We start from the raw sequence: 26,733 nt of genomic DNA on the forward strand, positions 1-26,733 counted from the left end.
AAGTTCGCTTCAGGTTAAGTAGGCTTCAGGTTAAGTACAGACTTCCGGAACCAATTGTGTACTTAAACCGAGGTACCACTGTAGATGCTACAAGTGGACGCCACAACCTCCTTCAAGCTTCATTTATTGCCCGGCGAACTATGCTGTAGCCATTAATGACCAGGCAAAGTGGTTTTGCCTCCATTAAAAAAAAAAAAAGTCCAGCAGACAGAACCACACTGAACTTAATATGTACCTGATATGATAATGGATGGGTGAGGCCAAGGTCTGCATCTGTTAACAGTTCCTTTTAGACACAGGCCTCTGGAGCTTATCGTCGGCAAATGGAAAAGGCGCCCTGTTGGCCACGGCATAATCACAGCGCATTATTGATTGTGTTGCCACTGAAGCATTGGAGGATACAAGGAACGCAAGGCTTGTGAATGCCTGAGGAGGTGTTAGCACCAAATGGCCACCTGCTTTGGGAACACCCATTGTTTTAATTATTGGAACTCAGTCGGAGCCGATATGGTGTTGTAGTGGATAACGTTGCATTGGGTCATTTTTTAAAAAATAAGTTTTGTATGTTTCGGATAGCAATTTATTTTATGGAAATACCATTTGTATCAGGACCAGAATTCACATTTCTTGTCAGCCAAGATGTTTGGTGGGTGCTGGGGTTGGTGTCAGTCTTTTTGGCATGACCTCCCTCAGAGGGTTGTTGTGAGGAGTTTTGTATGGAGCCTCAAGTTGTTTGGAGCAAGGACAGGACAAACATGTCTCATGTACTACTTCTTTACACAACCCTTTCTCCCGTCCATTCCCCCCCCCCTCTGCACCACCAAGAACAGGGCTTTCCTTCCTAAACAAAAGCTCGAGAAAACAACTTTGACCTGAACCTCCCAAGAGGGGGTAGATCACTGCCATTTTAACTCTGTGAGTAGATCGCAGTCTCTTGGAAGTTGGCTACCCCTGTTCTAGACAATGAGAGCAGGAGAGCACTGTTAACATACCACAGTAGGGGAACTGGGGGAATCTTGAGCATGAGACTCAACCTCTTGAAGATGGGGAGTCAGGTCATTTAAAAACACACTTAAAACATTAAAACAAATGGAAGGGGTGGGGACAAAGTACAGCCCAGTCTAATACTCCCTAGTACAGTGGCCCCTTGGTTCTAGAACGGCTTAGTTGTCGAACAAATCGACTCCCGAATGCTGCAAGCCCGGAAGTGCGTGTTCCGGATTGCGAACGTTTTTCGGAAGCCGAACGTCCGACGTGGCTTCTGCTTGAGTGCAGGAAGCTCTTGCAGCCAATAAGAACAGTTTTCGCATTGTTTTGGAAGTCGAACAGACTCCCGGAACAGGTTAAGTTCGAGTACCAAGGTACCACTGTAGTAGGAATTAGAGACTTGCTCCTGCTTCCCACATCCATGGAAGTTGCATATAATTTAGATCAGGAGTAGGGAGACTTTTTCATCCTGAGGGCCACACTCCCTTCTGGGCTATTTTCTGAGGACCACATGGAGGTGGCCAGAGGCAAAAGGGAGCAGAACAACGTATGCACGTTTTACCTCTGTACAGTAGGCTACTTTCTACACACACTTACACATCCCTCTTTGTCATCCGTCCAGGCAATCAGGAAGTATTTTTTTTTATATAATAATTTTTATTAATTTTCAAACAAAACTAAACAAACTACACAACTACACAGACATACAATACAACACTGTCCCTTCGTTTTCCCTCCACCCACTGGTCCACCTCTGCCACCAGTGAGACCCGTGCGCTGTGAGAATCAAAGGGGGTCCATTGTGAGCTGGGTTTGACCTCCCCCCTCCCTCCTCCCCCCTCTTGCCCCCCCTGCCACTGAAGGGACAGGAATGGAGGAGCTCTGAGGATTGGTTTCCCCCAGCTCTTTCATAAACATACTTAAACAAATATACACATAACAATAGTAGGGGAGAATTTTAACTCCCCAATTCTTATTATCTTAACCTTATAATTGTGACTTCCTCGATAGTCTTCCTCCTGGTTTTCCCTAAACAGAATCTAAAAGCTTATGGCGGGTTTTCTATTTCAGTTTAAAATCCTTTTCTTATAATATGAACTCAATCCTCCTCCTTATCCATGCTGCCCTCCCACAGGCCCCCTCCTGCCACAAGAGGAACCTGTAGGGCACAGCATTTCCAAGGTTCCATTATATCCCCTCCTCACCCCTCCGAGCACTCCCTGCCACTGAGTAGCTCAGAGTAAGGAGAGGAGAGTAGGCAGCTTTCTGCCTAAAAACCTAACTTAACTTACAAAAATTTACATTAACTTAAATACTTTCCTAAGCCGTTCTTATGTCTCCCTCCAGAAAACCCAGCTTATTTTCTTTCATTTTTACACTCCATCTCCTCTCCCTAAGTCTTTTCCCCCAATTGGATCAGCATTTCCGTTAACAGGCCAAAATTTCGAAAACCGTCTTTCAAAAACTAAAAGTAAAACTTTTAACTAGATTTTCATCCCACACCCATTCTTTCCCATGTCCGTCTCCAGGCCCTTGTCCCCCTCTGCCCCTGTCTTTCCCATTCCTCACTGACATCACCCCACATTCCAACCCCTCCAGGATCTTCAAGTCCATTAAACCTCAAGTTCCTTTGCTTCTCATTTTCTTGCTCTACTTGTTTTTCTTCCTTTTGAAGTCCATGCTTTGCTTCATCCCAATCATATTTTTTATAGTCCAAGTCCTCTTTAAAATTTTCATCAAATTGTTTCTCCTGGCAACCAGTCTCAATCTCCACAGTCTCCAAATTCAAATTTTCCTCTAAGTCCTGGGCTTGGACTTCAATCTCAGCTGCTGGTGAATTGGGATGTTGCCGTTCCTTGTAAATGTCCTCCCATGTTTGTAGATAGTTTAGCACAGCCTCCTGGAAGGCTCGAGAGTACTTTGTTTTCATACTTTTCCTAACCGCAGACAAACAGGAGGTGGAGAACAAAGGGTGCTGGAGAATTCCTTCCTTAGACGATCGACTCCATTTTGGCTGCTCTTTTCCTTTGTCTTTTGATTCAATCACAAATCCATTCTTAGTTCCAATGTTACATAGTTCTAACACATTTTCAGTCAATTTTTACTGATCACAACAGTGCAATAAATCCACCCGGTCTTTTGACAGTTTGACAGCTTTTGACAGCTGTCAAAACACTCTCCCCCTTTTTAATGCTGTACCTCAAGGGGTGCCGGACTCGGGAGTTGAGAGGGTTCGAAAAAGTCTTTCTTTCTTTCGGGTCCACAATTCCAAATGCTTTTCGTCGTTCGGCTTAAGATTTTTTAAAGCGCCTCCCAGTTTTCCATTAGGAAGAGACCGACTTCCGTTACTTTAAAGTCTCTCCTATTTTTCCAATTGTTAAATTTAAAGTCCGTAATCAAAATTCCACTTACTTTATGGAAACCTTTAACTTTGTTCGGAAGAATCCGCCGCTTGCCGGGTCAGGACTCGGAGCTTCACTTCTCGGAGGTAAGATTAAGCCCAAAATGGCTCCCGCGGTTCCACCCCGCCGGCTCTCGATCGCTCTACTGAGCTCTCGGGCAGCGGGGGATCCGCAAAACGGAGCAGCCACTGGGCGCGTGAGTCACCGGGACTCTCTACCCGGTGCTTTTACGGGGAGTCCGCTCGCTCTGCGGACTTCCCCCCCCCTCCGCGAAGCCAGGGACTTCGGCGCGCGAAGTCCCTGCGTCCTTCTCTCCGCCGCGACAGACCGGAAGTCGCAATCAGGAAGTATTATCAGAGTTTGATAAGTGCCCAAGGAGGGTGCAAAGCAGGGCTGGTGGGGGGTATGGCTTGCAGAGAGGGCCAGGTTGAAAGGCCTGGTGGGGCACATTTGGCCCCTGGGCCTGAGGTTCCCCATCCTGGATTTAGATTGTAATTTAAAGGCAGTGAGTGTCGTATCAGTTCACGTTTCCTGATCATTTCTCCCCTGGCGCATGAATGTTTATGTCGGGGTGTATGCATGCCTACAAGTCCCCTTCAACTCTGCGGGGCTTTCTTCTGAGTGGACGTGTATTGTGTTGTATAGAATTGCTCTGATAGAAAAGGACGCAATTCATCTTCTGCAGGTGTATGTAGTATAGCTTTGGCAATTGGTGTGACTTCCATCTCCACTAGTAATTGGAGGGGCGGGCAACTGCCGTTTCTGAAAACGCATTGTTTCATAAAGTATTAGTGACATAATAACATGGATACAATACCTGTCAAAATGGTAAGGTTTGAAGCTTGTAATTAATTCCCCCCCCCCCCTCCTTTGGGTGGCCATCCTTGGGAAGCACGCATGCCAGTGTAATAAATATACATTTGCAGTTCCCTAGGTTGGCTAAAATTAGCATTTTTCAGCACCTTCATTCCCACCTTCCCTTTCAAAGCTTAAAACAAAATGTTAAGGGAAATGTATTTGAAGTGTGTACACACACACACACACACACACACACAAATATTTCAGTAAAAATGATTTACAAATAAACTTTGAGTTTATTGGAATGTAACTTTTAAGCCACCTTTAAGCACACACACACATATGTGTCGACTTGGGTGTCAGTCCCATTGAATTCAATGGCACTTACTCCCAGGTTGGGTATATGGTTGCAGCCTTGATTGAATTTCTTTTACTTTCAATGAGTGTTTTAGTTCAAATACTCCTGGCTTCTAGACTGAGATGTTTTATTGTGGTTTTATAATTTTTGGAAGCCATCCAGAGCGGTTGGGGCAACCCGGTCAGATGGGCGGAACAATAACAATAATAATTGCTGCACACTAATGCTAAAATTGCACACCGCATATCTGCATTAAACATTCATATTGATTTTAATAATATGTTATTGCTTCTTTTATTCCTTATATTGTATCTTATCGTTCTACAATTTGAATTCTATGGAATGCAAATCGTAGTAGAATAAAACAACATACAAGGAACAGTATAAGCAGTAAAAATTCAGTTGAAATTGTACAGCATCTAGCGCAGCACATTAGAATTTCTACAACAGGCAGAAAATTCAACCAGTGATCTGCCAAGACCCTCAGTAATTTTCAAGTGGTCTGGGAGGGGGGATGGAGGTTAGAAACTGCTGGTTTAGGGCATTGTGTTTTTCCACCCAGGAAATGCCTTCCGAACCCCAGCCCTGTATCCTATATTTCAGCTACTTTAGGAGGCCATCGCTCAGTGGTAGAGCACATATTGTGATGCAGAAGCTCCCAAGGTTTGAGACCTCCTGCCTGAGTGATAGCTTCCCACCATAAAATGAGAAATAAGTGGCTACCAATTATCCACAGATGTGAAATGACCTGCTCAGAAGAGCTTCATCTTGACAGAATTAAGTGTGGGATCCATTCTCCTTATTTCAGGATTGAAAGGTCAAATGGATGAATGGATCAAAAGTCAATAATCCATGCTAATATAATTCATTCATTCATTGCCCTTTGCTTAATACCAGTCATAATATTAAAGCAGGCAATCAAGAACACAAAGAGAATAATGATTTTGTCCCCCTTCTCGTCTCAGTCTCCATTATCATCCCATCTCTGTCCCCTGCTCTTTGGCTTGTAACCCTGGTTACTATCAGAGTTCCACTCTCAGGAACTCAAGTTTGCTTAGCAAGGTCAGGTTTCAACACTGCCCCACTCCCTCGCTAGCAGAAGTGTTAGAAACTCAGATATCACCAAATGGCGCCTTAAACCTAGGTTACGGTTGTCACAATGGAATGTCTAGGCACATTCTTTTGCAGTGAAATTTGTTGTTGTTATTATTCGTTTCGTTTCTGTACCACTCTATATTTTAAAGGACCAATCTCAAAGCGGTTTTGTTGTTGTTGTTTAGTCGTTTAGTCGTGTCCGACTCTTCGTGACCCCATGGACCATAGCACGCCAGGCACTCCTGTCTTCCACTGCCTCCCGCAGTTTGGTCAAACTCATGTTCGTAGCTTCGAGAATACTGTCCAACCATCTCGAGCTCTGTCGCCCCCTTCTCCTTGTGCCCTCCATCTTTCCCAACATCAGGGTCTTTTCCAGGGAGTCTTCTCTTCTCATGAGGTGGCCAAAGTATTGGAGCCTCAGCTTCACGATCTGTCCTTCCAGTGAGCACTCAGGGCTGATTTCCTTAAGAATGGATCGGTTTGATCTTCTTGCAGTCCATGGGACTCTCAAAAGTCTCCTCCAGCACCATAATTCAAAGCAGTTTACAACGCATTAAAACATCAAATAAAACTCTTCAAGGGAAATATGTCATATCCTTCTCTAAGTGACATTTTGCTTTCCCCAGTCGCCAACCTGGCATCCAGAGATGTCCAAAAGGGTCGCAATTGGACCCAAGACAGTCGCAAAACGCACCTGGCGCCTGGCTAATTTTTAACACTGACTAGTAGTGTTGCTCCTCTGGATAGCTGCCATTTTTATTTCCCATAATGCTACAGACTAGTGCTAAGTTAGGAACATTGTGTGGGAATTAAAATGGCAGCTGCCTTGCTTTAAATAAAGGGGAGGGGGACCCAATACATTGCGTAATTTATTATTGTAAGTTGTTTCGTGACGTATCTGATGAAGATCAGGATATGAATTGTTAAAGATATAAAGATTCATCTGCAGCGCTGACAGATCTGCTTGCTGAGCATGTTTTCTGACGGAAGCCACCCAAGAAGCCTTGCTAGCAATAGGCACATTACAATTTACGCCTTTATCAAGGCGTGGCAGATTCCTGTGCGGTTAGATTTTGCACGGCTCCCATTGTCCACATGCTAAGAGCAAAGAAAATACCTTTTTAATTATGATTGCCACATTCCTTTAGCAAAGTTGACTTCCTGCGGAAAACGCACATTTGTTGCAATCGGGTGCCACTGAGCGTTGCTCTGTCTGCGTCATCCACTTACAAAACCTGCCAAGATAACTTTCAAGTCCTTAATTTGCTAACTATAATGAGTATGATACGGCTCGGTGGAAATGACACAAATTGATATTTTTTAAGACATAAAAACTAGTTAAAGGAGCAGAAGGCAGACGGGGGAAATTATGCCGGAGCTGTCAGATTTAAACAAAGCTGCCCGGCCCTGGACAGTCTCGTAACGGAAAACATGAGCGATTGTTATCGAGCATGACACATTATTAGAGCTTCCACGAGTGGGATGCGGCTCTCCGTTCGGAGAAGCAACGGGCGCTTTTCAGCTAACCTGAATGTTACAACCAAATATTCTTGAACCAATGAATTAGTCTATTGGGGGCTTCTAGCCATGATGGCTATACCTCACCTGCAAAGTCGGAAGCAGTGATACTTCTGAATGCCACTTGCTGGAATCTTGTGCTCAGATTCCGCTTGCTGGTCTCCTGCATGTATCTGGTTGGGCACTCTGAGAACAGGATGCTTGACTAGGTGGGCCATTGGCCTGATCCAGCAGGCTCCTCTTATGTTCTTAACTGTTTGCTGGAACTGGAAGCCTCTCCCTTCCTTAACATATCTTCGAGTCGGTTGGTTTACATGCAGGGCTTCATTGCTTTCACAGTGCCTTAAGCCTTAAGCCTGTAGCTTTCTTTCCTGCCAAGACCGGGACAAGCAGGGCCTCTCCTACACAAAAGACAGGTGAAACTTGGAAAATTAGAATATCATCGAAAAGTGCATTTATTTCAGTAACACAACTTACTGTTTTTTTCTTTTTCTTTTAATTTTTACGAATGCTTTCTTTTGTAAATTCCGCAGTAATAAAACAAATAGTTACAATAATACGAAAATAAACATCGCCATTACATTTCATTAATTACATTCCATTTATAATTGACCCGCCTAACGACAAATAATTACAGTTACAACAAATAAAGGCTTGACATATTGTGCTTTGCATGTCATGCATCTATCTCATATATTGGCTTCACCTTTTAAATTGTGTTACTGAAATAAATGCACTTTTTGACTATATTCTAATTCTCCGAGTTTCACCTAGAATCATAGAGTTGGAAGAGACCACAAGGGCCATCCAGCCCAACCAACTGCCAAGCAGGAAACACCATCAAAGCATTCCTGACATATGGCTGTCAAGCCTCTGCTTAAAGACCTCCAAGGAAAGAGACTCCACCACACTCCTTGGTAGCGAATTCCACTGTCGATCAGCTCTTACTGTCAGGAAGTTCTTCCTAATGTTTAGGTGGAATCTTCTTTCTTGCAGTTTGAATCCATTGCTCCGTGTCCGCTTCTCTGGAGCAGCAGAAAACAGTCTTTCTCCCTCCTCTATATGGCATCCTTTTATATATTTGAACATGGCTATCATATCACCCCTTGTAAGCCTATGCAGTGAATCCATATTTCCCATCTCCCCACTCCTTTGTTGTCTCTCGTGCTGAATTTTAGATTGTAAGCTCACTGGGGCAAAAATCTCTCATAATGCAGAATGCACCACATGTAGTGATAGTACTATATAAATAACGGGGGGGGGAATTGCCTGATAGGTGGGATATATGTAACACAACTGCATCACCACTCTTCTGTTTATAAATTCATAAACTGAATAATGCACAGAGCATTTCTGGTGTCATTTTATACATTTAAATGACCCACTTGCCTGATAGATTAAACGCTGCACTCCTGGGTGTAAATTGTCAGCACCCATCTCCCACCAAATTATCCCCTGTGGGGCTATTACTGTTTGTTAATCTTGTATTATTAAAGCAAAAGAGTGTTTTCTGAAAAATGCAGGCTGTGATTTTTTTTTTGCAACTCAAAGAGGAGCTGGATGACCAAAGGTCAGACTTAATAGAGAGGAATTTTCTTCTTGAATAATCCAAAGAGTTGAACTGTTTCTCTTTCAATCCCCATAGCACACACAAAAAACCTTTTTTTAAAAGGAAGGCTTTCCCTGTAATAATTGCTTGTCATTTGATGCACTGTGACTGCTCCCCTCCCCTTCCTGGGGTTGTAGACAGTTCTAGCCCTACCTAGAGTAGACCCACCGAAGTTACTGGATGTGACTAGCTGAGTCTTGTTCATTTCAATGGGTCTGCTTTGAACACAATTGAGCTGAGTGCAATCCTTTTGTCTTCAGCGTCGATTTGCTTAGCTTACTCATATCAACATGCTTGTTTTAGCTTTAAAGGGCTTTATTGCTCTGTGCACACCACATCCGCAGAGGAACCAGCTGCATTTCATTCTGCCTCCTGCATCTTCAGCAAAATTGCCAGCTAAATTGAGACCCCTGGATCTTCCTCTCTGATGGTTTGTGATGGAACGCTATATTGGAAGAGCACAGCATGGCTTCTCTCCCTTCCCCACCCAGCAAAAAAATAGTTACAGCATATATTTTCATCCAGGTGTTTTTAAGCTGATCAATTTTTCACACCAAGTTACTGGGGACAAAGTATCACGTGATTATTCTAGGCCAGGGGTGGCCAACTCCCAAGAGGCTGTGATCTACTAGAGTTAAAAACTGGCAATGATCTACCCCCTTTTGCGGGGGTTCAGGTCAAAGTTGTTGAGCTTTCTTTAGGGAAATCCCCATTTTGGGGGGGGTGCAGGGCAAAAATGTTGATCTTTCTTTAGGGGAGACAAAGTTGTAGAGATTCTTTGGGGGGAGCCAGTGATCTACCAGTGATCTACCACAGATGTTCAGTGATCTACCTGTTGGATGTGCCTGTTCAAGGCTAAGCAAGTGATTCTGGGTGGATTCTGTTTATAATATATTTAGAGACATTTCTGAACTGTTTAATATTTATAATCTGGGCATTATTAGTGACCCGCTTGCTGGAGATTGAGTGAGAGAGGCCCCATAAGACTCTCAGAGGCTACTAGCCACGATCTGAGACATAGATTTACTAAGGGCCAAGTCTCATCAATGTGTGCTTGTGAAATTAAAACATCTGAAGCTCTACACCATGTTATGTTTATCTGCCCTATGTACAGTTCGGCTCGTGCTAGTATACTAAACTCCATAATCCAGCCTATGGCTGACAAACCAGTTGACCTACAGCTTGCCTGGGTTCTTCAAGAAGTGGATCCTTATATTACTCTACAGGTTGCTAAATTCCTAACAGCCATCCTCTCGTACAAGAGACGGAATGGAATGTTAGCTAATTATTGATAGTTATAAGAATTTTCTATAGTGACATCAGATATTGATTTTAGCGTAGTGCCTAAATTTTTAATCTTAATCTTAAACTTTTCTTTTTGAATTGTTAATATTTGTCCTTGTGAGCTGTCAATTGTGTTATATTATTTGTGGCTTGTACGAGTCCGCTGTTTTATTTGTTTTGTTGTGTTGTGTTGTGTTGTGTTTTATGATGGGCGTAAAGCCGAATAAACATCTTTGGTTTGGCTACTAGCCACGATGGCTGTGCTTTGCCTCCACGGTCGGAGGCATCAGTGCTTCTGAATACCAGTTGCTGGAAGCTACAGGAGGGGAGAGGGCTCTTGTTTATGGGTCCTGCATGCGGGTTTCCCACAGCTATCTGGGTGGCCACTGTGGGACTGGATGCCCAACTAGCCTGATCCAACAGTCTCTTTTTATGTTCTCAGATGCTTAAGGATGCCACCTGAAGCATGTGCAAAGGAGCTGAGAAGTCAGCTTTTGATTAATGAGGGAGGCAGTTCAGTGGCCTGACTTCCTGTAAAGGAAGCTTCCTCCGTTTCAGTTGAGGTCCGCATGGCTGAGAGCCAGTCCTATGCAAGTTTACTCATGAGGAATTCCACTGGCCTAAGTCAGAGCCGTCTGCTCCATCTGGGCTGTGTAAAAGGGACTTGTCTCTCAAGCGGTTTGCATGCTTCCATATGCAAACAAATTCCACCTGCAATAAGCAGCTGGCAGACGGAAATAAAATATTTAGTATTTTGCATATTGGTTGGATATCTTGCAGGCTTTACCACGAAAAGGCAACAGAGACTTATTTCATTTATTTTCTCACATTTATCTTCCTGCTTTTTGTTTGTTTGTTTGTGGAACCCATGGTGGTCTGCCATGAAACTGTGGTAGATCAGTCCATTAGTTTAGCTTTTAGGTATTTACATCCCTGCTATTTATTTATTGCCCGATTAATTCAAAATCTTCCCAAATTCAGTCTCTTTTCTCTCGATCCATTTCATTTGCCATCAGAATCCTCCCCAGATCCATAGGTTGTCTCCAACAGACTTCTACTCAGAGTAGACACATTTAAATTAATGAACCAAATTGTCCGTGTCTATTGATTTCAATGGGTTTACTCTGAGTAGGACTAGAATAGGCTACAACCCCATCTCTCTTCAGTTGACACTTCCCCATTTTATTTATAACTGCTAAATCATCCCTCAATTAATTGCACCAAATGAGACTCCTATAGAGTGGCAACCCTTATAATCACATCGCTTTCATTACCTAACAGAAATTGCTATTTTGTTTTATTTTCCACTTATGGCTAGTATTTTGATTCATAAGAGTACAGAATGGCCACTGCCAAGAAGCTTTAGAAATCTTCCCACATAGCAGGCTCATCTCACACAGCCTTCTATAAGAACATCCTGTGTTTTTCAGCCTCATTTATGTGATAAACCACAAACTCTCCACCTCCGACTCTGTCCAGCATCGAAGCTACATGTTAGCAGTGAAACTACATTGTAGGGTTGTTCCTTTGTGCTTTACAGTATGTAACATACGCCGTTTGCTCTCATCTCAGTGGCATTTTGTTACTACTATGTGCCCCCCTGCAATTATAGTCTTAACTACAGATGCAGTTATTGATTGATATATGGCTATGTTATGTTGTTGTTTACTTGTTTAGTCATGTCCAACTCTTCGTGACCCCATGGACCAGAGCATGCCAGGCACTCCTGTCTTCCACCGCCTCCCGCAGTTTGGTCAGACTCATGTTGGTAGCTTCGAGAACACTGTCCAACCATCTTGTCCTCTGTTGTCTCCTTCTCCTTGTGCCCTCAATCTTTCCCAGCATCAGGGTCTTTTCCAGGGAGTCTTCTCTTCTCATGAGGTGGCCAAAGTATTGGAGCCTCAGCTTCACAATCTGTCCTTCCAGTGAGCACTCAAGGCTGATTTCCTTCAGAATGGATAGGTTTGATCTTCTTGCAGTCCATGGGACTCCCAAGAGTCTCATCCAGCACCATAATTCAAAAGCATTCGGTGATCAGCCTTCTTTATGGTCCAACTCTCACTTCCATACATCACTACTGGGAAAACCATAGCTTTAACTATATGGACCAGTGCTTTTTTTAACTTCATGGTGAGTACCGGCACCTTTTTATCCTAGAAAAAGAAGCACTGGTTATAAGTGAGCAGTAAACTATTTGGCTAATTTCCAGTTATAAATCTGGGGGAGCAGAGGAACTGCAGAACAATCCCTGTTGGTGGTAGAAATGACATTTCTAGGCTTTTATATTATTCATTTCACTTACACTTTTTACGAAGCCTCCCAAAGAGATTTCCCAATAGACAGACATGAAAACAATTTGAAATCCACTGCAGATAACGGACCGGGATTAAAGAACTCCACTTTGAAGGCTCGTTAAAAAAGGCAAGTCTTCAACAAATGCTGAAAACACAGGAGAGATGGTGCCTGTCTGATATGTAATGGGGAGGGAGTTCCAAAGTCTAGGTGCCACCACACTAAAGACTGGCTTTTGACATTGTGTTGAATGGACCTCCTGATGAGATCGTATCTGCGGGAGGCCCTCACCTGCGGAGCGCGGTGATCATTTTGGAATACAAGAGATGGAACTCTCTTTTAGGTGTCTACATGGACACATACTCTGGGAGCCAGGATCGACTGCACTCACTTGCTCAGGTTGCTGCTGCAAGGAAGAATAATTGCTTGCTTGTGCGAAGCAGCACACTCGATCTTTCCCAACTGCAAATGGCCAGTGGGCCGCCAGGCAAGCACATCATCTAAGCCTAACCCAGCACAAACCTAGGCATGAAGTGAAACCTGATGGGACAATGGCTGCTGCTCTTTTGCAATTCTCTGCTCCATCACTAGCTCCTCCTCCTGGGCCTTTTCATCTCCTGGCCATCCTCAGTGATGCGTAGCTAGTTCTGCCACTTTCATTAACACCAGCAGGGAGGAAGCACCAGCACAGCAGTCAGACATCGTTCTCCCACCACCACATACACACACCGAAAGAGCAAAATCTACCCCACTGTGACAGATTATGGGCTTTGGTCACCTTTAGACTGTTGCAATTTTGCAGGAGGGATTCAGTCACATACAGGAAAGTTTAGGTTTCCTCTGTTAAAGTGGATTAAAGCGCCCTGGGCATGACAAATCCACGTCTTATATCTTAAAAAAAACAACCCAGATTCTTTGCAGTTAGGAAGACGACAGGGAAATGCAGTAAAACGTGTTGGATAATGACAGATTGACGGAAAGTTGCATAAACAAACAATGAAAGATGAATGTTCATAAAATAGCGGATTTTTTTGCAGGCAGGACAAAATCGCAACCCAGATATTTGGGCATTCTGGTCTCATGCAAGGGAAGGATGCAAGTTGCAGCGTATCTTAGTGAGGTGGGGGCCAGTGTGGCAGAGCCATGTCTGTCAAGGTCATGTTTTAGTAGGTAACAGGAAGCTAAGGTTGGATAAAGTGAAGTCTCCATTGGCAACATCCAGAGCCAGCAGGTAGAAGAGCAGGAATAGGCTAAACTAGGCAGAGCCGATCAGGACCTTGGACAGCTCACTGCTGAAGGAAGACCTGTTGTTTCAGCAAGATGCAAAGCCTTTCTGAGACTTGGAAAATTTGGCCAGGCTGTTAAATGGTACAGCCAGTTGCGGACGGATCCATTCCGGAGCTCCGTTCGGATTCCGAGGTTTCTGCAACCGGAGGGACCGCTTCTGCGCATGCGCGTGCAGCAAAACACTTCCGGGTTTGCCATTTTTGCAACCCGAAGTTTACGTTACCCGAGGGTAACATAAGCCAAGGTGCTACTAGATTGGCTTTGGCTCAGTACCTGCTAGAATGGTACTTGGGATTTTAAAGATCCTTTGTCTTATTCTTTTTATTCTTTTGTGTTTTGTAATGTTGTATTTAAATGTTGTAAGCTGCCTGGGTGAAAGGTGGGATATAAATACATTAAAGAATAATAAGTACAGTAGTACCTTGGATCCCAAACGCCTTGTGACTTGAATGTTTTGGCTCCTGAACACCGCAAACCCAGAAGTGAGCGTTCCAGTTTGTGAACGTTCTTTGGAACCCGAACGTCTGGTGCAGCTTCCGCAGCTTCCATGGCTTCTGATTGAGTGCAGGAAGCTCCTGCAGCCAATCAGAAGCCGTGCCTTGGTTGCGGAATGTTTTCGGAAGTCGAATGAACTTCCGGAATGGATTCCATTCGACAACCAAGGTACGACTGTAATCATAATTGAAATATAACTAATAATGATCAGAAGAAAGCAATATGTTTTGGTCAGGGTCATCTTCCGAGCTATTTTTGGGCTGTGGGGGGTTTCAGAGCTTCCATAAACGTGGAGGGGGCTCGAAACCATGTGTAACACTTTGTGCACCTTGATTTTCTTTTTTAGAAAATCAATAAATACCAAGCCCAGTTGGCTCTTTAGTTGTACTTTTTAAAATCATGTTATCGTAACTTTTAGTGTAATTATTGTAGCAGTCTCCTCTTGATTTCCCCATGAAAGCAACCTGCCTGAAGTGCTAGCTGTGATGGACTGCAATTGACAAAGTCAGCCACAAATGGGCTGAGGTGCCAATATCAGTTGGAAGAGCTGAGCTGTGCTTAAATGAAGCATGGTGATTATTTTCACAGCAGTGGGTAGAAGAATAATTTTGTGGGGGGGGGAGGTAGTTACGTGGACTCCTATGTCATTGCTGTCTAAGGAGATGGACTAAATTCACAATCGCTCCTGTAATATAGTAGATTAAAATTCTGGGAATAGTTAAGCTGCTCAAAGGTCAGCATGCCAAAAAATAAATGGACTGTTGGTGAAGATCACAGTCACTTAAGAATTTTAGCATAAGAATTGGTTGCTGCTTACCTTTTGTAGTTGCATTTCCACCGTGTTTACCTCACCGTGGAAAGCTTTGAGCGAGGCAAGCTGATACATTTAATTTGTGGGTCAACCTGTGTTTCCTTGCTGCAAAATGCTTTTAAAATAAGGGTTCTTGTACATTTGCCTAATTTGATCCAATCTGCTATTGTTACTGTACACAGTATATATAGGGGGGGGGGAATATGAGTTTGGTTTTTTTAAAGGTGCTAGGAAGCTGTGTTACACTGACTGAGACCATTGGTCCATCTGCTTCAGTATTATCGACATTGGCTCACCTTGTTTTCTGTGGTCAAGGAATGCTTATTGCACTCAGCTATGGACTTTGCCTATGTGAGTGGTGCCCAGGAACATGTATCTGAAGAAAGCTCATACCAAAATAAAAACTTAGTTGGTCTTTAAGGTGCTGCTGGAAGGATTTTTTTTATTTTGTGCCCAGGAACAGTTCACCAACACATTTTATGTATTTACAGGTGACTCCCCACTTATGCGGGGTTACATTCTGGACTACAACACAGGCCTCAGTTACGAACACATAAAGGTTATACACATTACATTCTGGTTACATTCTGGGGCCCCATGCACATAAGTGCAATCGCATAAAGTGGGGAGCACCCTCCAAACACCCTTTAAACGCCCTCTCTGTCACTTTGCCTTACCATCTATACCAAAAATACTGTATCCGAAAATGTCCACAACTGGAATTGAAGCTCTGGGCCTGGCAGGAGGCTGGAGGATGCTCAGGAAATCAGCAGCAGCAGCTACGCTACCCCGTGTGACAGCTGTTAGGTGGGGAGGCTGAGCAGCACAAACAAATCCCACTCCAGTCTCTTTGGAGCTTCCTCCACCCTCACTGATGTCCTCATCGGGCTCTGGGGAGGGTTTCCTCACGAGCCACAAGGACTCTCCCGCTCTCTCCCACCATTTCCGGGTTTGAACTGAATTATCTAATTATCTAATTATTTTCCGGCGCCCCGCATGTATGTGGCTGTGTGCAAGTAGAACAAGTGTAAATGGGGGGGGGGCTGTATTTATTTTGATCTATATCTGGCATTTTGATCAAGAAAAGATTGCCTCACAGACTCACACGCATATTTGCTGGGTTTTTTTAAATGTTTTTCTTTATTTTATTTTTTGACAAAGTAAAATCATAAATAAATAAGAATAAAAATCTGCACCCCACCACCGAGAACATTACATTGTAACTATCAAACCTCCCAAAATTTCAACACCTCTTGCAATGGTTTGACCCCTTTCCATTTTAACAGTGCAAATTCTACAGACACCCTCCATATCTCCTCAAAATCATTTCTCCTGCATATTCCCTGTCTTACCTTAATGGCACATGCTAATTTATCATTAATAGCTATATCCCACGCCTCTTTATACCATTCTTCCATTTTATATTCTGCTTACCCCTTCCACTTCCTAGCTATAATATTTTGTGCAGCTGTCAATAAATTTGTGAGCAAGTCCTTTATAGCCTGTGAACCTTCCACCCCATCGTGAAGTGATAATAATGCTACCTCTGGACTTTTAGTCAGCTTTAACCCAGTGACCAGGAGGCTTTTGCAAAAACGGAAGAAAAGATGAGACCTTCAACAAAATGTTGCAGCATGAAGTGCTCTTGTTCCGTGTGCCAGCCCAGCCTGCCCTCTTCCGAGCCCTGAACAATAGCCCCCCACACTGCAACATTTTGTATAATTCTAAAGCTGACATGTAAATTTTCTCCACTGCTTCTCATCTTTTCCTTTTTCTGGAAGGACATTTCTATCCCACTTGAAGCATAAGAAACCTCCCTTGATGGCATTTTTTTTGTTCTAGGATATCCCCTCTTGTTTCGCATCTCACAGTGATAAATCAGCTTGTTTAAAGCAACAACTTCATATTATACTGCAGTTTGGCACATCCTAATCATTTGCTTGTATGGGAGTCGGGCAGCCACTTCACGTTAGTTTTCTCTGCTCAGGAAATGCTGAATGCAGGGAGAGGCACTCTCATCAGGCAGTCCACTGACACACCCAGGGGCATACCCAGGATCAAAACTAGGGGGGCAAGGGGCAGGGCCAAGGCACGGGAGGGGCCACAAAGTGGGAATATGGGCGGGGCTACAGAGAAAGATGCTGATGATGATGTAAGAATAAAAATGAAAATAATAAAAATAACTTCTCGCTGCACCTGGCTCTCCTTCTAGATCCCCTCCTCCTCCCTGCCCGGCGCCTTCCTCCTCGAGAGGAAGCCCTCCTGGGGGCGGGGGGCGGCCTTCTCCGCCGACAGAGACGGCCTGGAAGTGAGCGCTGAGGTGGCAGAGGCAGAGGCGGCTGGCAGGCCGCTCTCCCTTCTCCCTCCGCTGGGGCGTCCTCTTCCGTCGGCCCAGGCATGTGGCGTCGGCCCAGGCATGAGCGACGTGGTGGAGCGGACGCTGAGCGCCTTGCCTGGCTTGCTGGGGCACCATGAGCCGGGGGCTGGGCTGGGTGACAGCAGGGGACCCGGCCGGAGCTCGGCCACCTCTCAGGAAGCTGGAGGGCGCGGCGCGGCGGGCGGGAACGCCAAACTCACGCTCCGCTGGGCTGTGCTCCGCCTCTGCCCACCAGCCCCACCGGCAGCACCACTCTCGCCCACGGCTGTGCCGGCCCTGCTTCTAGGGGGGCAGCTGCCCCCCCTGCCCCACGCTGGGTATGCCCATGGACACACCACCTGCAGTCTGAAGGGAGGCAGCTGAGGCACAGCTATACTCACCTCCAGGAAAACTAGGTCAAAGTCAGAACAAAAACAAAGCACCACTGGGTATCTCCTTCTAGGCCAGAGGTGGGGAACCTGTGGCCCTCCAGATGTTTCTGAACTACACTTCCCATCAGCCCCAGCAAGGATGGCCAAGGGGCAAGGATGACGGAAGTCATCGTTCAGCCATAGCTGGAGGGCTGAAGCTTCCCCACACCTGTTCTAGACCGACAAGGGAAAAGGCCAAGGAGGCTCACAAAGTTGTAGTGTAGGTAGCCATGGCAGTGTGATCTGGTCCAGGGGTGAAGGAGGTGGATTGGGTGCTACTGGTAGATTTGCAGTAAGAACATAAGAAGATATCCAAAAACTCATCTAGTCCAGCATCCTGTTCTCACAGCCAGGTGCCTATGGGAAGCTTGCACACAGGATCCAAGCACAGCAACATAGCCTCCTCTAGTGATCCCCAATGACTGGTATTCTTAGGCCTATTGCCTCCAGAAATGGAGGCAGAACATAACCATTGTGGCTAGTAGTCACTGATAGCCTTCATTGTTGGCAAAGGTGTCCCATTTATAAAACAACAGCAACACCTAAAAAAGTTCTCCACTCCACCACCACCCTAAACTAGTTTGAATGCTATGAGGAAAACCAAGAGTGGATTTTTGTGTAAAAGGACTTGTGGTCCTGGTTCAGGTATTGGTTACAAGTTTCCACACACAGCATGTGCTCAGAGAGATACTTACTCTTAACGGGAAGCCACCTACCCGAGCCAATAATTTCCTCTAGTCACTGGACCTCAGGGTCCCAGTTCAAACAAACAAATAAACAGCATAGCTTCCATAAGTCTCAGCACCCCTCGTGTAGCATTTGACCAGGGAGATCCTGGTTTTGAATTCCCACTCAGCCATATGAAGTGCAGCTGGGTGAACTTGGCGCAAGCAGTTATCTCCCCGTCTGATCCGCCTTATAGGGTTGTTGTGAGGATAAAAGGTAGGAAGCCATGTACCTTGCCTTGAACTCCTTTGCAGAAAAGGGAGGGCATAACTGAAATATGCATTGTTTTTATTTATAGTCCGCCTTGCATCTAGAGAACGTTGTGTGGCATGTATGGTTTGCACATGTGGCTTTTAACCACATGCCAGTCTTGTGAGGTAGGTCAGGCTGAGGTCACCCAGTGAGCATTGCAGCTGATGCAAAGAATTGAACTTCAGTCTCCCTAGTCCAGGCATAGGCAACCTTGGCTCTCCAGATGTTTTGGAACTACAACTCCCATGATCCCTGACCACTGGCCCTGTTAGCTAGGGATCATGGGAGTTGTAGTTCCAAAACATCTGGAGAGCCAAGGTTGCCTATGCCTGCCCTAGTCTGACCCTCTCCAGCAGCTACATCAGGGAGTAGGAACCTAAGGCCCTCTAGATGTTGTTAAGCTCCAGCTCCTGTCAGCCGCAGCCAGCATGCCTAGTGGTCAGGGCTAATATAAGCTGCATTCCAAGAGTTTCTGGAGAGGGCTAAAGGCTCCGCCGTGCTAGCTGCTTGACAGCCTTTCTTCTCCCTTAGAATGATCTGTGGGAAACAGGCGTCATATTTGCAGTGGTTTCTTTCCCCCTGAGATGAGAGGGTACTTGTCCATTCAGGACCGGTTCCACTTTGCTAAAACTCTAGCCAATACCTACCTGCCCCCACAGAGACCAGCAGAAACTGCAGGAAGAATCTGTCAACTGATGCATTATAAATGGCTCCTCTTTCTGTACTTGCGTCCTCTGCAGCAGGCACGGCCAAGGTCAGTTAAACACTGGATTTATTAGCAAATGGATTAGCACTTCGAGAGAATAGTCTGCCAGTGTCGCCTCTGCTGACCACAGCAAGCTGGGGTGAAGGCAGCCTGGCTCCTCTCCTTGTGTGGAAGCAGGGTCTTTAGCGAGAGGCAGGGGTTTTGTTTTTTAAAAAGCCCTCTGTGTTCCTGGCCACTTTATAAAGAAGGAGAGGAGAGGTTTCTGCCCCAAAGGCTGGTTCCTTAAGGCACATGGAGAACTGCTCAATCTGCCCTCAGCCAGCTCCTCTTCTCCCTACCTTCCACATTATAACAAGTCTGGGGACTGGCACTGCCTACGAGCACCTTAGTCTCCAGGTAGAACTCAGCAGGGAGGAGGAGGGACTTAGAAATAACTGGTTCCGCCTGTCATTGGCTCTGGCTCTTAATCGGCTCCCTGCCTTCTGCCCAATGGGCACCAGACGGCACTCCCCAAGAGGTTTGCCGCCTAAGAAGAGATGCTCTGTAGACAGTAGAGGAAGGGAAATGGAAATGAAGGCAGGGTTTAAATGATTAGTTGAAATATTACTTGGCGCAGTCGTTACGGTGCTGGATTGGGACCTGGGAGACCAGGGTTCAAATCCCCATTGAGCCACGAAGCCCCTTGAGTGACTTAGGGGCAGTCACCTACCGGTGAGGTTAAAATGGGGAGGGAGAGAAGTGTACACACCACCTTGTGCTCTTTGGAGAAAAAAGGTGGGATGCAGATGTACTGTAATTTATAGAATTGTAGAGTTCGAAGGGACCCGGAGGATCATCTAGTCCAAACCCCTGCAATGCAGGAATATGCAGCTGTCCCTTGCGGGGATCGAATCTGCAACTTTGGTATTGTTGTTGTTGTTATTATTATTATTATTATTATTATTATTATTATTATTATTATTACCCCACCCATCAGCCACTCTGGGTGGCTTCCAACAAAATATTAAAATACGGTAGTCCATCAAACATTAAAAGCTTCCCTAAACAGGGCTGCCTTCAGATGTTTTCTAAAAGTCTGGTAGTTGTTGTTCACTTTGACATCTGGTGGGAGGGCGTTCCACAGGGTGGGTGCCACTACCGAGAAGGCCCTCTGCCTGGTTCCCTGTAATTTGGCTTCTCGCAGTGAGGATACCACCAGAAGGCCCTCGGCGCTGGACCTCGGTGTCCGGGTAGAACAATGGGGGTGGATATGCTCCTCCAGCACCACGCTCTAACCGACTAAGCTATATGCAATAATAGCTATCATCATCATCATCATTGTTACTTTTTTAATTTGTTAGTTGCTTTTCTTACAAAGTAACTCAAAGCAACTTACATTGGAGCCAACTGAAAGTAACAATAAAAGCCTTAAAGTACAGCAGTACTGGGATCCAGGTGGTGCTGTGGGTTAAACCACTGAGCCTAGGGCTTGCTGATCAGAAGGTCAGCGGTTCGAATCCCTGTGACGGGGTGAGCTCCCATTGCTCGGTCCCAGCTCCTGCCAACCTAGCAGTTCGAAAGCACGTCAAAATGCAAGTAGATAAATAGGAACCGCTACAGCGGGAAGGTAAACGGCGTTTCCATGTGCTGCTCTGGTTCACCAGAAGCGGCTTTGTCATGCTGGCCACATGACCTGGAAGCTATACGCCAGCTCCCTCAGCCAATAATGTGAGATAAGCACGCAACCCCAGAGTCGGTCACGACTGGACCTAATGGTCAGGGGTCCCTTTACCTTTACCTTACAGCAGTACTAGTGAAGGGCTTAAAGCTAAACAAACGGAAGACAAAAAACAAAAACAGAAAACAAAAAAAGGTAGGGCTACAAGTCCTACCCCACTAAAAGAGGTCACAGTGCCACCCTTCAAATTAAGAGTTAAAAGCCCAGGAAATAAGAAAAATCTGCCTGGCGCTTAAAGCAAAGAACAAGGGTTGCATGTAACCAAGTTCTACTCAGTTAATGGGCCTGTGTCGTGTTATTTAATTTCAGTGGGTCCGCTCTGAATATGACTAACATGTGGTTTACACATACTTAGGCTTAGTTAGAGCAGCATCGCTAGCAGATTGTTCTCAGGAGATCTGAGAACATTTGCAGCCAGCATTGCAAGCCAACAGGCACCGTAAGGTGTCCTTGTCCATGCCAGCTATTCCTTCTCTGTGGTCTCCCACCATTTCCTTACCAAAGGAGATTGCCCTGCATTATCCTTCAATCTGTGACTGCAGAAATGTGTACTACATCCCCTTCAGATGTGGCTGAACACCACCTTCCATCATCTCTATCCATTGGTCATGCTGGCTGGGGTTGATGGGCCTTGGAGTCGAACATATGGAGAGGGTCACAGGTTCCACACATCCTGATGTACTGCAAAACAATACACCTCTCCAGCTTAGACTCTTCTAAGAGAGAGAGAATACTGAGTTTTCTCATTATATAAAGCCTAGTGTTGTGTGCTTTTCCTCCAACACACCTGCAAGGAGGAACTCAGAGGCTTTCATTTTCATTTTCAACTAACTATGGTTTGTTGTTATGTCCGAACCAGGTTAGTCTTCAAATGCTTTCGAGAAGCAAGCTAGCTTTGAATTGTGATTTCTGATCCTGTCTTTTTATTTTATTTTAATGACCCGCATGTGGGTCCCAGCCCATGAACTGAAGACCGACAGGTTTTCGTGCAAATGCCATTACATATTTATGGAACCTTTCCCGAATCACTCCTGCCAAGCCTGGGCATGCCAAATAAAATAATCTTTTTTTGAAAATGAGAGAGATCAAATGCTCCGATGGTTTGCTCAGCTTTTCACGGTTTGTTGAATTGTACCTTTACAGATCATTGTATTTTTAATTGGTATTTTGGGGGGGGGGTTAGGCTTTTGATAATCAAGTTCTTTGCATAATGAGAATGGCAGGTGTCAAAAGGTTAGGAGGGAGCCAGAACTGGTAGAAATCCTGCAGAAATAATGTTTAATCCTTCTGCTTTGTAGGGACACCCTGGCGGGAGGCACAAATACAGGACTTGAAAAGCACCCTGAAGGGTGTCAGCAGTGACGTCCCCCTGGTCTTCGTCAGTGGCAACCACGACCTTGGGAACACGCCAACACCTGAAACAATTGAAGATTATTGCCAAAAGTGGGGTGACGATTACTTCAGCTTCTGGGTCGGAGGGGTCTTCTTCCTCGTGCTGAATTCTCAGCTGTACCTTGATGCTTCCAAGTGCTTGGAATTAAAGCAGGCCCAGGACGAGTGGCTCCAGCAGCAGCTTGCAATGGCCGAAGCGAGAAAGTGCCGGCACGCTGTCGTGTTCCAGCACATCCCTCTGTTTCTGAGGGAACCCGATGAAGACCACGACTATTTCAACCTGGAGAAGTCCATTCGGCACGAGCTCTTGGAGAAGTTCCGCAAAGCAGGTACAAAGGGGTTCCTTCGTAGATCAGAGGGAGGCCTGGTCCGCTGTGAGGCAGTCAATCAGACCAGTTCTGGGATTAGAGGACCACTTCAGTCTGCAGGGGGAAGATGGGGGTGGGCCAATATGCAGCAGCGGCTGATGGGGTGGCAGCGCTTACCTCCCATCAACAGCATCGCTGCAGTTTACCCAGGAGGTGTGAGGTTGGTGTGGTGCAAACACACCGGCAGAACCAATCTGGTGAATTTGTACCTCTTCCCCGTCTCCCTTCTTGTAAGCTGCAGTGATACCAATGGCAGAAGCTCAGATAAACATCAGTACTCTGCCCCGGCACTCTGCCCTACTTTGTTAGAAAAGCTGCTAACATGTTTGTTGTTGCTGCTGCTATTATTATTTAAAACCCTATCTCCATTTCCATTCCCCTTCCTCTGCCATCTCCCATGCACCTATTCTTAGTTTGATTGTAACCCCCTTGGGCAGTGGTGACTGGTGCGCAGCAGAAGGCAGGGAGCCCATTACTGGGTGGAGCCAGAGCCAATGGCACCGCATGCTGGGGTCACTGGGGTGGGGCTTATGTGTGCAGCACCCACTTAACACCCCCTCCACACAGAATGCCGACATGGATTCTTCCGAACACCTGAAAAGGGCTTCACTTGGTCTGCATACGACCCCATCTTGTATGCATGTAATACATTTGTAAACAGGACTGCTTGGTACAGAACAAATAGCTAGCTGAATAGGATATCTCTTTCCCATTCAGTTAAGTATTCTTATTAATTAAGCCGAATAGAGAGAGGGCTGCTAGGGAGCTCACTGTACAATAGCGTAACTAAGTTTGCTATGAAATAATCCCTGATTCAGAAACTGTGAGCTCTGCATAGCTCAGTTTCCTTAGTAACAGAGCTGTTCTGTTTCCTTAAAAAAAAACCACAAATTGAAGAACCTTCTTTGCTTGTCTACAGGATGTTGTCAGTCAAGTATAATACACTCTTTCTTTCTTTCTTTCTTTCTCTCTCTCTCTCCCCTCCACCTCCCTCTCGTCTCATACTTTGCCCACAAATAATCAATTTGAACACATCCTTCATTATGATAGTCAGATGATAAATAATGAAATCAGCCTATTCTTGCATGTTTTGTATTCTTCATCATCATCATCATCACATTTGGCTTTTGCAGTCTAAGAAGGTTAACCTTCTAATCACTTAATATTACCGTGATTCCAATTTTTCATATCCAAACTGGAGAAAATTAGAATGGTTATTTTATTTTTAAAATTTTAATATTATTCTTTCCCCTCCTTTTTGCTTTTTTCTGTCTCCTCCTCTGCAGTGCAAGGGCATTTGGAATTATTGGTTTGGGGGGGGTGGCTGCGGCGTGGAACACAACCCTCTGCTACAACAATAATTTTTGTAAAGGTTGGCAAGGCATCTTGTATTTGGGCAAGCAGCTATTTTTCAGTCAATGCTGAATTTCTGCAACTCCATTAAAGCCCATATAGTGACAAAGCAAAATTATGCCTTTAAAAAAACAACCAATTAGTAATTGAAAATATTAAGGGATGTGGGTTGCGCTGTGGTCAAAACCACAGAGCCTAGGGCTTGCCGATCAGAAGGTCGGCGGTTCAAATCCCCATGACGGGGTGAGCTCCCGTTGCTCAGTCCCTGCTCCTGCCAACCTAGCAGTTCAAAAGCACGTCAAAGTGCAAGTAGATAAATAGGTACCGCTCCAGCGGGAAGGTAAACGGTGTTTCCATGCGCTGCTCTGGTTTGCCAGAAGCGGCTTAGTCATGTTGGCCACATGACCCAGAAGCTGTACGCCGGCCAATAATACAAGATGAGCGCCACAACCCCAGAGTCGTCCACGACTGGACCTAACAGTCAGGGGTACCTTTACCTAATTGAAAATATTGCAGCTAAGTAGTCCCATTCAACCTATTTCAAGCAAAGATGTTGTTAGGCCTAGATCTTCAGAGCAAAACTATTACTTTGTTCTTCACAAACGCAAAATAAGGACCTATCTCAATTTTGGAAAAGCTCGTTGCTTGTAGCAAGTGCTGAATTCAAAAGGAAGAGCTGCTTAGAGTCCCTGGAGACATCAAGAGAGCCAGGGTTCTGTAGTACTTGAAGTGTAAAACTAAGACCTGGGAGGGCAGAATTCAAATAACGCCATGAAGTCCGCTGGGTGACCTTGGGCCAGTCCCTGCCTCTCAGGCTAACCTACCTCCACAGGGTTGTTTTGGGGGTTAAAAGAGGGAGGGGAGAGCAGTGTATGCTGCCTTGAGCTCCTTTTGGGGGGGTGAGATATAAATGCAATAAATAAAGTCTTGCTTCTACGAGTTCTTGCTGTATAGAATGCCTTTAGAAGACAAACAGTCATTTACAGGTAAGCTGATCTGTTCAAATGCTTCCTCTAAACACACACACACACCAAATAAACAGTTATTCCCAGCTGGAGGCAGCATAATTTTGTTTTGCTTGGCTCAAGATCCTTACTCCTGTCCATGATGAAAAATGTTCAACCCCTCATTATTACATTTCTAGAATGACGAACACCTGCTTGCTTTATATGCTCCAACTCTTCTCTGTTCACCAGGAACAGTCACTATTTTCTGTTTCTTGTCCCTGTATTTTGCCTTTTGGAGAGAAACAGGATTCGAGTTCCTAAAAGGTGATTACTCTCTCGCCATCTCCTCGGAGCAGAGTCTCACGCTGTCTTGCGGTTCCTCTATAAAAGCACTGCCCACATTCGTGTCACTGTGCAAATGAGAGGATTGTTTTAGGGAATGCCTAGGCTCTTTGGTGCTGCACCTCAGAATCCTACACTGAGCAAGGGTGTTCGACATGATGGCCTCCCATGCCCCTTCCAATATTGTGGGCAGGATTCTCACTCCTTGAGTGATTTTCCCTGGCTGGAGTACGTCCTTGAACTCTGATTACACTTCCTTAAATGGAGGACATTGGGGTGAGTTTGTGTAGAAGCTACTTTACAAAGGTCCTCCACAACTTTGGAACTCCCTGCCTATTGATATCAGACAGGCAACTTCACTGCTCTTTTTTCGGGGCCTGCTAAAAACGTTTTCCTTTAGGCAAGCCTAATCAGATATCTAGAAAGCTGATATGTTTTTTAGTTTATTGCTGGTTTTAATTTTTTGAATGTGTTGATTTTCTTTTACTAATTGTTTTATTCTTTTTGGGGTTTTTTTGTTTTTGTTTTTGTTTTGCAATCAAGCAGTGTATAGATTTTATGAAATAAAATGGTTCCTCACCACTGTGCGATCCAGTGTGTGGGGAAAGAAGCCGTTTTTCATTTGTGCCTTCCTCTGCTGCGTTACTAGCCTTTATTATAAGTCTGTTTTAGAGTATTATTTGTTGGTTTGTTGGTCAAATGTATGATCCCGCCCTTCCATCCAAAGGAGCCCAGGGTAGCAAACGCAACAAGCGATAAAATATCTAAACCTCTAAGAAAAAGAGTTCTGATACAGGTGCAAACTGGGAAAGATCTCTACTTTGAAAGGCTGGTTGAAAGAGGTAGGTCTTCAGCAGGCGTCCCAAAAGACAACAGAGGTGGGCACCTGTCTAATATGCCGCAGCAGGGAGTTCCAAAGGGTAGGTGTCACCATGCTAGAGACCCAAATAGTGCAAATCAGACCCTCTGATAGATGGTACCTGCAAGAGGCCCTCCCGCCGAGCGCATTGACCGATTGGGTATATTGGGTAGGACCCAAGCCAATAGGAGAGCCAATTTATAGCTGAAAAATGAATAATCCAGTGTTGCTTCTTTCCATTGCATTGTCATTCTTTTCCTGAAATACAGTGGTACCTTGGTTTAAGAACAGCTTAGTTTATGAACAACTTGGATTAAGAACGCTGCAAACCCAGAAGGAGGTGTTTTG

The 26,733-nt window shown here is 45.1% G+C and overlaps 1 protein-coding gene across 2 annotated transcripts in view; it reads left to right on the top strand.

Annotated features, from left to right (window-relative positions):
- CPPED1 (calcineurin like phosphoesterase domain containing 1) overlaps positions 1-26,733 on the top strand; it is a 67,556-nt gene that overhangs the window by 20,131 nt on the left and 20,692 nt on the right. For both annotated transcript variants that reach the window (XM_035130594.3, XM_088656473.1), the window contains one exon: positions 22,423-22,845. In XM_035130594.3, coding sequence (XP_034986485.3) covers positions 22,423-22,845 — 423 coding nt within the window. The remainder of the gene's footprint in view (positions 1-22,422; positions 22,846-26,733) is intronic.

The sequence above is a fragment of the Zootoca vivipara genome, chromosome 13 (assembly GCF_965207765.1).
Source record: "Zootoca vivipara chromosome 13, rZooViv2.hap1.1, whole genome shotgun sequence".
Classification (NCBI taxonomy): domain Eukaryota; kingdom Metazoa; phylum Chordata; class Lepidosauria; order Squamata; family Lacertidae; genus Zootoca; species Zootoca vivipara.